We start from the raw sequence: 12,215 nt of genomic DNA on the forward strand, positions 1-12,215 counted from the left end.
GTGTGTGTGTGAGTGTGTTCAATTTACAATAACTAGTCCTCCAAACATTGTTAAGTTATTAGATATATTGGATATCTATTTTCTTTCAGATAAGATAATCAATAAACATCCCTCATCCCTGAGGAAAATAGTTTTTTTTCCCATAGAATCTCGACCATTTTGGACCCTAAACGGTTGTGCCACAACTCTCTAGAGGGAGACATTTTGTGATTCAATAGAATCAGTTACAGCACATAGTCTAACTGGAACGGGTTTATATAATGTATCATGTTCATATAGATAATTGGTATACTATAGATCATTTATTAAATGTTCCATTTGACATGCATGTTGAATAATACATTTACATTTGAGTGAAAACTGAAGAAACAGACACACGTCAGAAGTGTACAGTACCTTTATTGGGATTGTTTATTCAGAATGTATCTGATAATCTGCCATGAAAGCACTCCAGCATGGCCTTATAAGGAGATATCAACAAACATCACTTGAAGCATGGAACTGACGTGGCATGCACCATTAAATCAAGCTGGAATTAAGTTTAGCATCGTCTTAATACTGGTGTACAACTTTATAAAGACCTCATTTGTGTCATTGGCATTCTCTTTGTAACGGACAGTTTTACACATATTTATAAAACATTGTAGCAGAGCATCAGAATATTAATATTCATCATGTAACAACATTCAACCAGAGTAAATTGCCTTAGTCATTAAGAATGACACCATATATTTAACCTTTAAAGGTAACAGATAGATAGTTGTAGATAACCCTTAAACATGTTATAATCTAATAAATCTCTAATTTAATCTATAAAATTACAGATTATAACAGATGATGAAAAAAAAGCCTCTTAATAATTCTTTCTATGGTTGACATCATTTTACTATACTATATATGTATCAAATTGTTGTAATTTATGCAAGTTTAATAATTTAAAAGGATCCTCTATTCTAAAAATGTGTGTTAAAGTGTTGAATTATTGCCTGTATGTGAGAAGTATACGTTTATTTGTCTGAATTTAATATATTTACTAAAGTACTAAATAAATATATGGTTATGTTAGGGTAGGAGTTGGCAAACAGGTTTAAACCCTGATCCAGATAATTTCTCTTTAAAAGGTATTCCATGATTTAACACAGTTTGTAGATTAAATACATTTCCCTAAAAAACGATGACCATATTCCTATAACCTGGATTTAGGTATAACCTTGACCTATAGGTTAGAGTAAACGTGTATTTACCCTAGCGGCTTAATACAATCAATGTCATGTTTATTTGAGGTAACACCCGCCCTAGAGCATTTCACTGAACATTAAAAGTGTTCACATAGAAAAGCAATATAGATTAAATTAATTAATATCGCGTTTAGATGTAGATATACATTCATCATCATGGAAAATATTCTGGCAAAGGTAGAAAACCAATACCTTTTTATAAACCTACAGGTACTATAGCTCTAAATCACCAAGTGCACCTTCAAAATGCTCTACTTTGTGACTAAAACACTTGTTTTGATTGAAACATGCTAACTCATCAGCAACAAAAGCAGTGTAAACTTTAAATTGTCACAGCAACCATATCAAAACACAAATTCCCATTCAAGCATGCATTAAACCAAAGGATAAAGTCAAGTTACTTGAAACAAAACAAGTACATTTCCAGAGGAAGAGTAAATAGATATGGGTTAGGGTTAGAAATACCCCAAATCAAACCCTATATCTAACCCTAACCCTAGTAAATAGATATGGAGCCACGAGGCGGAACTCACAAACCAGTTTCACAATAAATTAATCCTGGATTCACTAAAACACGTCAAAACTAGCTCAATACGTAAAACCCAAAACACACTCACACTTCAACTAGACACGCAAACACACACACTACGTTAATGAGCTTGACATGCTCACAACGTTCGGTTCAACTGATATGAGCCATCGTTAGATAGATAGATAAATGGAAAGATAGCAGATAAGGAGAGAGACAGAGATAGAGAGACAGAGAGACAGAGAGTGAGAGACAGAGAGAGAGAGAGAGAGAGAGAGAGAGAGAGAGAGAGAGAGAGAGAGAGAGAGAGAGAGAGAGAGAGAGAGAGAGAGAGAGAAAGAAAGAAAGAAAGACAGAGAAAGATTGATGGATAGATACTAGATAGATAAAGAGGAAGTGAGAGAGACAGAGAGATAAACAGCTCGTTAAATAGATAAAGAAAGAGAGACAGAGGGAGAGAGAAAGAGATAGATTAGATAGATAGGTTGATAGATAGATAGATAGATAGATAGATAGATAGATAGATAGATAGATAGATAGATAGATAGATAGATAGATAGATAGATAGATAGATAGATAGATAGATAGATAGATAGATAGATAGATAGATAGATAGATAGATAGATAGATAGATAGATAACTCGAGTGATAGTTCAAGTTCTAGATTGATAGCTAGATAGATCAGTAGACTTTGCAGTAGTACTTGGTAGAGGGGTGCCCTAGTGGTACTCAGTAGCAGAAGTAGTAGTAGTTGTACTTGGTAGAGTGGTGCCCTAGTACTGCTTGGTTTGAAGGTGTTGATAAAATGGGAAGACCTAGGATGAGTGGAAGAACAGTGAGAGGAAGGACTAAATGAAAGCAGCCATTAGAAGTTAGATTACTCTGGAACAAACCTGACGGTAAACACATTTACCGTAAAATGAACCATTTCCAAACCTTTATATTCTGCGGTGTACATGTGTAACATTCTGTGGTGAACATGTCTACTATGTTGCGGTCTACATGTGTAGTATGTTGTGGTCTACAAGTGACACATTTGTTGTACAGATGGTGTAATCTTCTGTCTTGTACTGGCATGATTGATTGGTCAATACTGAAGCAAACTCCCAACAACCGTCCAACCAGAAGCCGCAGAGCAGGTGGAGAGGGGCAGCCTCATCATTTGATTGGTTAGTTTTGGTACTTCTTCCCAAAGACAACTGGCTTCATCAACATGCTGTCAGTCTCAGTCAGATCCGTCGAAGCTCCTTGTGAAGATCAGCTAACTGGAGGAGAAGGCACAAGAACAAAATGGTTCAACTCTTAGTATGTTAGGGTTTAAACTCTAGGCGGGTGATGGTTTCAAGTCATGCACGGTTAGGGTCTCAGGACAGTTAGGGTTTAGGCCCAATCCCATTTCTACCCCTTACCCCTCCCCCCTTCCCCTTACCCCTTCAAAACAAGGGGGAGGGGTAAGGGGAAGGGGTAAGGGGTAGAAATGGGATTGGGCCTTAAAGTCTTGTTAGGGTTTAAGTCTTGGTACATTAGCGTTTAAAGTCTTAGAAGGTTATGGTTAAAGTCTTAGTATATTGGGGTTTAAAGTCGTAGCAGGTTCTGATTTAAAGTCTCAGTAGGTTAGGGTTTAAAGCGTTAGTAGGTTAGGGTCTCTTACTTGCTGAGCGTGGAGGCCGACCCTGAGCGGTGAAAATGGACGATCTGCCACTTCCCGTCCCTACGATGCCACACCCTGCTCTCCTCTGATTGGGCGGTCCTGGGGGTTCCGTTGGGGTCGATGTACTGAGTGACCCTGATGTAGGCGATGCAGGCCGCCTCCTCCCCCAGCAGGTGGATGTGGGGGTTGAGGATAGTGGTGTGGACCGGCTTACTGTTCCTAGACCACACTGCTTACAGACAGACAGACAGACAGACAGACAGACAGACAGACAGACAGACAGACAGACAGACAGACAGACAGACAGACAGACAGACAGACAGACAGACAGAGGGACAGACAGACAGAGGGACAGACAGACAGACAGACAGACAGACAGACAGACAGACAGACAGACAGACAGACAGACAGACAGACAGACAGACAGACAGAGGGACAGACAGACAGACAGACAGACAGACAGACAGACAGACAGACAGACAGACAGACAGACAGACAGACAGACAGACAGACAGAGGGACAGACAGACAGACAGACAGACAGACAGACAGACAGACAGACAGACAGACAGAGGGACAGACAGACAGACAGACAGACAGACAGACAGACAGTCAGACAGACAGACAGACAGACAGACAGACAGACAGACAGACAGACAGACAGACAGACAGACAGACAGACAGAGGGACAGACAGACAGACAGACAGACAGACAGACAGACAGACAGACAGACAGACAGACAGACAGACAGACAGACAGACAGACAGAGGGACAGACAGACAGACAGACAGACAGACAGACAGACAGACAGTCAGACAGACAGACAGACAGACAGACAGACAGACAGACAGACAGACAGACAGACAGACAGACAGACAGACAGACAGACAGGCAGTCAGACAGACAGACAGACAGACAGACAGACAGACAGACAGACAGACAGACAGACAGACAGACGGACGGACAGACAGAGGGACAGACAGACAGACAGACAGACAGACAGACAGACAGACAGACAGACAGACAGACAGACAGACAGACAGACAGACGGACAGACGGACAGACGGACAGACGGACAGACGGACAGAGAGACAGGGAGGCAGACTCAAAGATAGACAGAGAGACACAAAGACATACTGTTGGCTGGGGGTAACCAAAAGGACAGTGTCAAAATATTTGAACCTAATTTTTCCATGAAAACTCACACTTCTATTCAACAGTTTTCAGCTGTGCTAACATAACAACACAAGGGTCTTTAATCATCGATACGCTTTTTAACACGATAAGCTAAACAATGTACCATTAGAATAAAAAAGGAGCGATGGTTGCTGGAAATGGGCCTCTGTACACCTTTGTAGAAATTCATTAAAAATCTGCAGTTTCCAGCTATAATAGTCATTTACCACATTAACAATATCTAGACTGTATTTCTGATTAATTGAATGTTATCTTCATTGAAAAAAACAGGGCTTTTATTTAAAAAATAAGGACATTTCTAAGTGACCCCAAACCTTTGAACGGTAGCGTATATATAATACATTTTTGTACTCACGGTTCTCAAAGTAGAAGCGATGGAAGTCTAGACCTTCCACCAGGTTCCCCAGCGCTTCAGGCTCAAACGCAGTCACCGCTGGATCACACATCTTCCTGAGAGATCCAGGAACAGAGGGACAGACAGCAGGTGAGGGGTCAGGAATGATGGTGGTGTGGTTGAGAGAGAGATGGGTTGTGTAGTTAAGGTTACAGATGGGTTAGGGTGAGAGAGGGATTAGTTTCAGGGTGAATGACGATGGTTGTGTAGTTAGGGGGAGAGATGGGTTTGGGTGATGTATGACGGTTGTGTAGTTAAGGTTATTGACGGGTTACAGAAGGGTTAGGCTGAGAGATGTGTCAGGGCGAGGGATGGTTGTGTATTTAGGGTTAGAGATGGGTTAGGCCGGGTGATATATGACGGTTGTGTAGTACTAGAGAGGGGTGAGATATGGGTTAGGGGTAGGGTGAAAGATGATGGTTATGTAGTTAGGGTTAGCGATAATGGAGGAGCCTTACGTGTAGCCCTCAAAGTCTCCGTTGCTTATTGCCTCGATGAGCTGTTCAGTCACTTTGATTATATCTTGTTTCCTCACTGCAGGAGCAGACAAAAACAACATGAGTCAATTGTACGATTAACGTGATTTTCCCCAGTATAGTTTGATACATATAACCCTAAACGCTGTAGGTTAATATGTTAGTGATAGGTGGATCTATATTTAGTTTATTTCATAGTTTTATTTCGGATTATTTCATCAAAGGTCCTTGGCATTGGTTTTATTTCATGCTTTATTTACTAAAATACCTTTCAATGAACCTCAGATTTGCTCAGTTTAGGTCATGGTCACGGCAAGTGCAGCCTGAAAAAAACATGTCTGTTGTAGCCTAGGCCTATATTATAACAACAATCATAACTTTATATTTTCCTTTTATGTTACTTTTAATTAACTGAGGTAGCATAGAAAAGATTGCTAGCTGTGATACACGCACGCATGTGTGTGTGTGCGTGTGTTTGTGTGTCTGTTTGTGCGTGTGTGTGTGTGTGTGTGTGTGTGTGTGTGTGTGTGTGTGTGTGTGTGTGTGTGTATGTGTGTGTGTGTGTGTGTGTGTGTGTGTGTGTGTGTGTGTGTGTGTGTGTGTGTGTGTGTGTGTGTGTGTGTGTGTGTGTGTGTGGGTACCTCGTGTGTCTTCATCCTCTATGGTTGTGTTGGTGCTTTCTGATGATTCCTGAGACCATGAAAGACAACAACGAGGATCAATTAAGGTTCATAATACATATAACCCTAACCCTAACCCTAACCCTCATCTTAAATCTTAAAAACACCTACATCAAATTTTTTTCAGATTTCTATCTATTTCAAATGTATATTTATATCAAATATCTAATATGTTATATACGACAGAATATAGTATAGAATATAGAAGACTCTTTCTTTGTAATAAGGAATAAAGAATATAACACAGAATAGAATATAGAATAGAATATAGAATCCAGCATAAAATGGAATATAGAACACAGAAGCCTCTTACCTTGACGCCGTCGGTCTTCTTGTTGGCCCCACTCTTCCCTCCTGAGCGAGGGAAGAGAATGAGGAGGAGGAGGAGGAGTAGAAGAGTGAGAGAAAAGGGAACCGAAGGGAGGAGAAGAGAGGAGAAGAGATGAGTTACCATGGCTCTTGAGCAAGGCACCTCTCAGAAGGAGCCTGTGTGTGTGGTGGTTCTATTCCCCGACTAGCTCACTACAACAGCAGGGAGGGGTGGGGGTCATTCTAAATGTCCTCAAATTCTGGATTTGGTTTTGGAGGCAGTTTTTCCTTATTTTCCAGACTCAGACTCAGCGACCAGAGAAGGTCTGGCCCACTGGTCAGAGATCTGGAAAGAGAGAGAGCACATTCCTGCCCTCTCTTCTGCTCTCCCTCTGTCTCTCTGTCAACCCCTCTGTCTCTCTACCCTCCCCTCCCAAGTGGTTCCTCCTAGCTACAGCTATCAATAGATACGGTGTGTGTCTGTGTGTCTGTGTGTCCGGTATTAAGTTTCCATTAAGGGGGCTGACCCCTTCTTGTGTGTGTGTGTGTGTGTGTGTGTGTGTGTGTGTGTGTGTGTGTGTGTGTGTGTGTGTGTGTGTGTGTGTGTGTGTGTGTGTGTGTGTGTGTGTGTGTGTGTGTGTGTGTGTGTGTGACAGATGCATACACACACACACACACACACACACACACACACACACACACACACACACACACACACACACACACACACACACACACACACACACACACACACACACACACACACTAACTGCCTAGTTGAGTTAATAACTAACTCGGCCTCTGGAACCATTCTACTATGGACACAATGAAACAACATAGTCAACTATTGACCGCAGGCAGACTATAACCCTACACTATGCAGGGCTGGGGTTAGTCATGAGGGGATAGATGTTGAGGTCATACGGTGGTGGATCTTGGGGTCATAAGGTGATAGGTGCTGGGGTTAGTGGTCAAAGCGGTTCTCTTACCTGAGAAATTCCTGGTGGCCAACATTGTGGTTAGTATGGCTCCCTAAAGTCAGAAAAACAAAGTTACCAGGTATCATTCCTGCAACATAACCTGATGTTACTAATCGAAACATAAGTACAGATAAGGGTTGGTGGGCGGTCTGAATCCCCTTTGCTTTGGAAGCGTTCATCTTAATAAACTATTTTCCTTTACTCTTTCCCAGCAAGGAGGTTGGTATGACAGTGGGATTCGCTGAAAGGCAACGCCATCAACGGCACATTGTTTAACTGTGGCATCATGAGCCAGGCTCTTAGTGGTTTGGCAGTGTCTGTCACACACAGCCATGCACATGGGAACACGCTAATAAGTGTCCAACAGTCTTAAGACACCTGCTTGGCTATTTAGCCAAGTAGGGTCAATTATAATGGGTTAGTTGATAGGTTGAAGGTATTATACGCAACATTTCCACATTCAAATAGCGAACAACAACGCCACCTATGTTACATCTTATGTTGAGTTGTGTACTAACACTGACAGAAATGGTTCCATCATTGTTCAAACCCAGAGAAATACTTAGTTTTATTCAAAGGAACGGCGTGATTCCTTTGATTGCCCCGTTAATGGCATCATATCCCCTTTACCTTCCGGGGAACACAGGAAACAGTAATCCAGTCGTGTCTTTATTTATTGATGTTTTAATTATTCATCTAGCTTGATGGCTGGCTCATTCCCCCGGCCACCAAGCTAATGGTACGCTGAAGCTCAAGCTTACCTTGAGCTTTCTCCTGGCGTTGAATTTCTTCAAACACTCCACAGTCTCTTGTCGGTGCATGCAGGACGCCACTGTTGAGCGGTGCTGGAGGAGACAGAGACAATGTTAGGAGTCTGGGGGGGTAGGGAGAGGGGGAGGGTTAGGGTTAGGGGTCTGGGGGGGTAGGGAGAGGGGGAGGGTTAGGGTTAGGGTTAGGGGAGGAGTTAGGGTTAGGGTCAGGGGAAGAGGGAGGGTTAGGGGAGGAGTTAGGGTGAGGGTTAGGGGAAGAGTTAGGGTGAGAAGAGGAGTTAGGGTTAGGGGAGGAGTTAGGGTTAGGGGAGGAGTCAGGGTTAGGGGAAGAGTTAGGGTTAGGGGAAGAGTTAGGGTTAGGGGAGGAGTCAGGGTTAGGGGAGGAGTTAGGGTTAGGGGAGGAGTCAGGGTTAGGGGAAGAGTTAGGGTTAGGGGAGGAGTTAGGGTTAGGGGAGGAGTCAGGGTTAGGGGAGGAGTTAGGGTTAGGGGAGGAGTCAGGGTTAGGGGAGGAGTTAGGGTTAGGGGAGGAGTTAGGGTTAGGGGAGGAGTTAGGGTTAGGGGAGGAGTCAGGGTTAGGGGAGGAGTTAGGGTTAGGGGAGGAGTTAGGGTTAGGGGAGGAGTTAGGGTTAGGGGAGGAGTTAGGGTTAGGGTTAGGGCTAGGTTCCTGGGGTTTATCAGGGTTAGGGGAAGAGTTTGAGTTTGAGTGCAGATCAGGGTCAGGGGTAGATGAAGGGGGTAAGGGGGTGAAGGTTGGGGTAACTGTTATCCCCGTTATGTTATCCTACTCTGTTATGTAAGAACCTCTGGGGGGAAACGGGACAGATCCTGAAAAATCGAGAGCTGAATTATGCAGAGTTACGCCTTCTTGACTGTTTCGTGGGTGTCTTTCAGACGGGGATTGAATAATGTATTTTAATATGCGTATTTCTACAGTAGCCAGTCTAGACGGCGTAGGAGGATTAGAGGCACTTTGTTTTAGAAAGTCGGTGACAGACAGGACAGGACGTTTTATCTTCTCTTCCCACCTAGTGCACTGTAGCGCTGAGTTTGTGTTCCCTCTAAGAGAAACCTGCACCCAGGCACCGATTGGTCGAACCAAATTTGAAGCAAAAAAAGTAATATGTGCAGTTCAATCAAATTTCAGCTTGTCTGCTTTCAGATTTGGGATTATTCATCTAAAAGGATGATATGAATAATCCAATTCTATTAAAAATGTTAGATTATGAATCTAAATCTGAATAGTTTAGCATGGGCTACTGAGATCTTACTGGGTTGTTTCTGGGCTTCTGCAGTAGTGATGGGATAGCTTTAACGGGTTAGGGGGTTAGGAGGGGTTAGAGTGAGGGGGTGAAGGTCTTACTAAGATCGACAGGTTAGGGTGAGGGTTAGGGTGAGGGTTAATCTTACTGAGATCCAGGGATGCTTCAGGGCTTCTGCGGCAGTAATGCGCTTTCCTGGGTTGATGGTTAGCATCTTGTTGATGAGATCTTTGGCCTCTGGAGTCACCGTGTCCCACTCCGGCGAGGGGAACTTTAAAAGTTTAAGTCATCCATTTTAGCCCTTAGTCTTACACATCCAATGAATATATGATGCAATTCAAATGTCTTCTTTGTGCTTTGAATGTATTTTTTGACGTGTTGACATTTAAACAGTGCAACTTGCATGTTGACAACACTCATTAATTATTGTGTTGGGAAAGAATGTAGCAAATCAAGATGATTTGCTACTTACTTACTTACCCAGAGGTTTGCAAACCTGCATAACATCATCAACATGTGAACATCTAGGTCATGTGATCTATAACATTACATAATTAAGGTCATGAGATCTATAAAAATACATAATTAAAGTCATCTATGGAATCATTGAGGTCATGTGATCTATGACGTCATTAAGATCATGTGATCTACGAAATCATTGAGGTCATGTGGTCTGTGACAACATTACATCATCAAGGTCCTGTGGTCTATGACATCATTACATCATTAAGGTGATGTGGTATGTGACATCATTACATCATTAAGGTCATGTGGTCTATGACATCATTACATCATTAAGGTCATGTGGTCTATGACATCATTACATCATTAAGGTCATGTGGTCTATGACATCATTACATAATTAAGGTCATGTGGTCTGTGAAATCATTTCACCATTAAAGGTCATGTGGTCTATGACATCATTACACAATTAAGGTCATGTGGTCTATGACATCATTACACCATTAAGGTAATGTGTTCTATGACATCATTACATCATTAAGGTCATGTGGTCTATGACATCATTACATCGTATGCTCCAGCCTTGATCTGCTGGTAGAGTCGATGTTGATCTTCATCCCAGAAGGGTGGGTACCCCACCAACAAGATGTATAGAATCACACCTGATAGAAGCAACATGTATAGAGTTACACCCCATAGAAACAAAATGTATAGAATCACACCTGATAGAAACAAGACGTAAAGAGATACACCCTATAGAAACAAGACGTAAAGAGTTCCACCCTATAGAAACCAGATGTATAGAGTTACACCCTATGGAAACATGATGTATAGAACATAAATGGAATAGAGCCAATAGAACTTACCACAGGCCCAAAGGTCGACTGCTTTGCCGTAAGGATCCTTCCTCAAAACCTCAGGTGAAAGATACCCAGGGGTCCCAGCAAAGCCTGTAGCACACACACACACACACACACACACACACACACACACACACACACACACACACACACACACACACACACACACACACACACACACACACACACACAATGTTAAACAAGATAAAAATATGGACAGTTTTTATACAAAAATCTTTCAGTCAGGTGTTAATTATTAATGATCCTGAAAGCAGTTAATTAAAACGTGTTTATAGAGTATGTACTAAAAGTATTTTTGTAAATTTGAAAATAGGGTATTATTAAAATATAACATATTTATAACAACGTATGGCTATGTAATAACTGAAATAATATTTTATTTATTCCAACGTGTAGATATAGTATTCATTAAAGCATGTAGAGTATTTATCAAAACATGTAGGCATAGTATTTATTAAAACGTGTATCCATAGTATTTATTAAAACGTGTAGACATAGGATTTATTAAAACGTGTAGTTAGAGTACTTATTACAACATGTAGAGTATTTATAAGAAGCGGGGGTTACCAAACCACGCCTGCTGCTCCCCCTCCACCTCGATGGCCAGGCCGAAGTCAGCCAGCTTCACCGCGGCCCCCTTTGACTTGGAGGCCAGCAGCAGATTCTCCGGCTACGATAGAGATCACATGTTATGATCATCTTCAGTACCACACTAGCATGTAGCTGGGGGAGAACCCAGTCCTTCCAGAAAATGACAGGATCAAGCCCCTCAGACACCTGCCAATGTGGGGCTACCCAGACGGTCTCACGCATCATCAACGAGTGCCCGACCTGTGGCGCCCCACATGGCCGTAGAGGCCTGGTGCAGCTGGACGGAGAGACACTGAACTGGCTGCTGAATGTAGCAATCCCTGTGTGATAGTTCCAAAGGAAATTACACGAAAGAAGAAGAAGCATGTAGCGTACGTTTAAAGCTGCTGTATGTAAGATACTAGAGCTGTAAAGGGAGAGCAGCAAAGAAGATTACAATAATCAGAATCCGTCTCGGGGCCATGGGGACTCTAGAGGTCAACCGACGGAGACTTCTAATTGGATGCCGCCACATGGGAAGGCACTGATGAGGTGCCCTCCGGCACGTTGCTTAATGCCGTAATTATAACGACGTGCCCTCTTGAGCTGCAACGTTCGATAACGGGTCTTACAGTGTCCTTCTAGTGACCAAATCGTGCCTTTCAACGTCCTGGACGTTCCCTAGCGGTACCCTTTCCTATGGAAACGGAAGTCTTTATGAAGTATCCCCTAGGGTGAACCTACATGGCAGCGTCCCAAAGGGGGGGCCCTCCAGTAGAGAGAATGGGCTGCAGTGCAGCATAGGGTAGGCCTACAGCT

At 42.6% G+C, this 12,215-nt stretch overlaps 1 protein-coding gene across 2 annotated transcripts in view; it reads right to left on the reverse strand.

Moving 5' to 3' along the window:
* Positions 1-379: 379 nt before the first annotated feature.
* Positions 380-12,215, reverse strand: part of camk2a (calcium/calmodulin-dependent protein kinase II alpha) — a 19,270-nt gene continuing 7,434 nt past the window's right edge. The window contains exons 7-18 of one of the 2 annotated variants that reach the window (XM_060057552.1): positions 11,394-11,496; positions 10,812-10,895; positions 10,513-10,607; positions 9,632-9,754; positions 8,216-8,299; positions 7,464-7,506; positions 6,479-6,519; positions 6,127-6,175; positions 5,468-5,543; positions 4,971-5,065; positions 3,419-3,650; positions 380-3,032 (exon numbers count right to left, since the gene is read on the reverse strand). In XM_060057552.1, the coding sequence (XP_059913535.1) occupies positions 3,029-3,032; positions 3,419-3,650; positions 4,971-5,065; positions 5,468-5,543; positions 6,127-6,175; positions 6,479-6,519; positions 7,464-7,506; positions 8,216-8,299; positions 9,632-9,754; positions 10,513-10,607; positions 10,812-10,895; positions 11,394-11,496 (1,029 nt within the window). In that variant the 3' untranslated portion in view covers positions 380-3,028. The remainder of the gene's footprint in view (positions 3,033-3,418; positions 3,651-4,970; positions 5,066-5,467; positions 5,544-6,126; positions 6,176-6,478; positions 6,520-7,463; positions 7,507-8,215; positions 8,300-9,631; positions 9,755-10,512; positions 10,608-10,811; positions 10,896-11,393; positions 11,497-12,215) is intronic. The other variant, XM_060057553.1, reaches the window with a different exon arrangement.

The sequence above is a fragment of the Gadus macrocephalus genome, chromosome 7 (genome assembly GCF_031168955.1).
Source record: "Gadus macrocephalus chromosome 7, ASM3116895v1".
Lineage (NCBI taxonomy): Eukaryota > Metazoa > Chordata > Actinopteri > Gadiformes > Gadidae > Gadus > Gadus macrocephalus.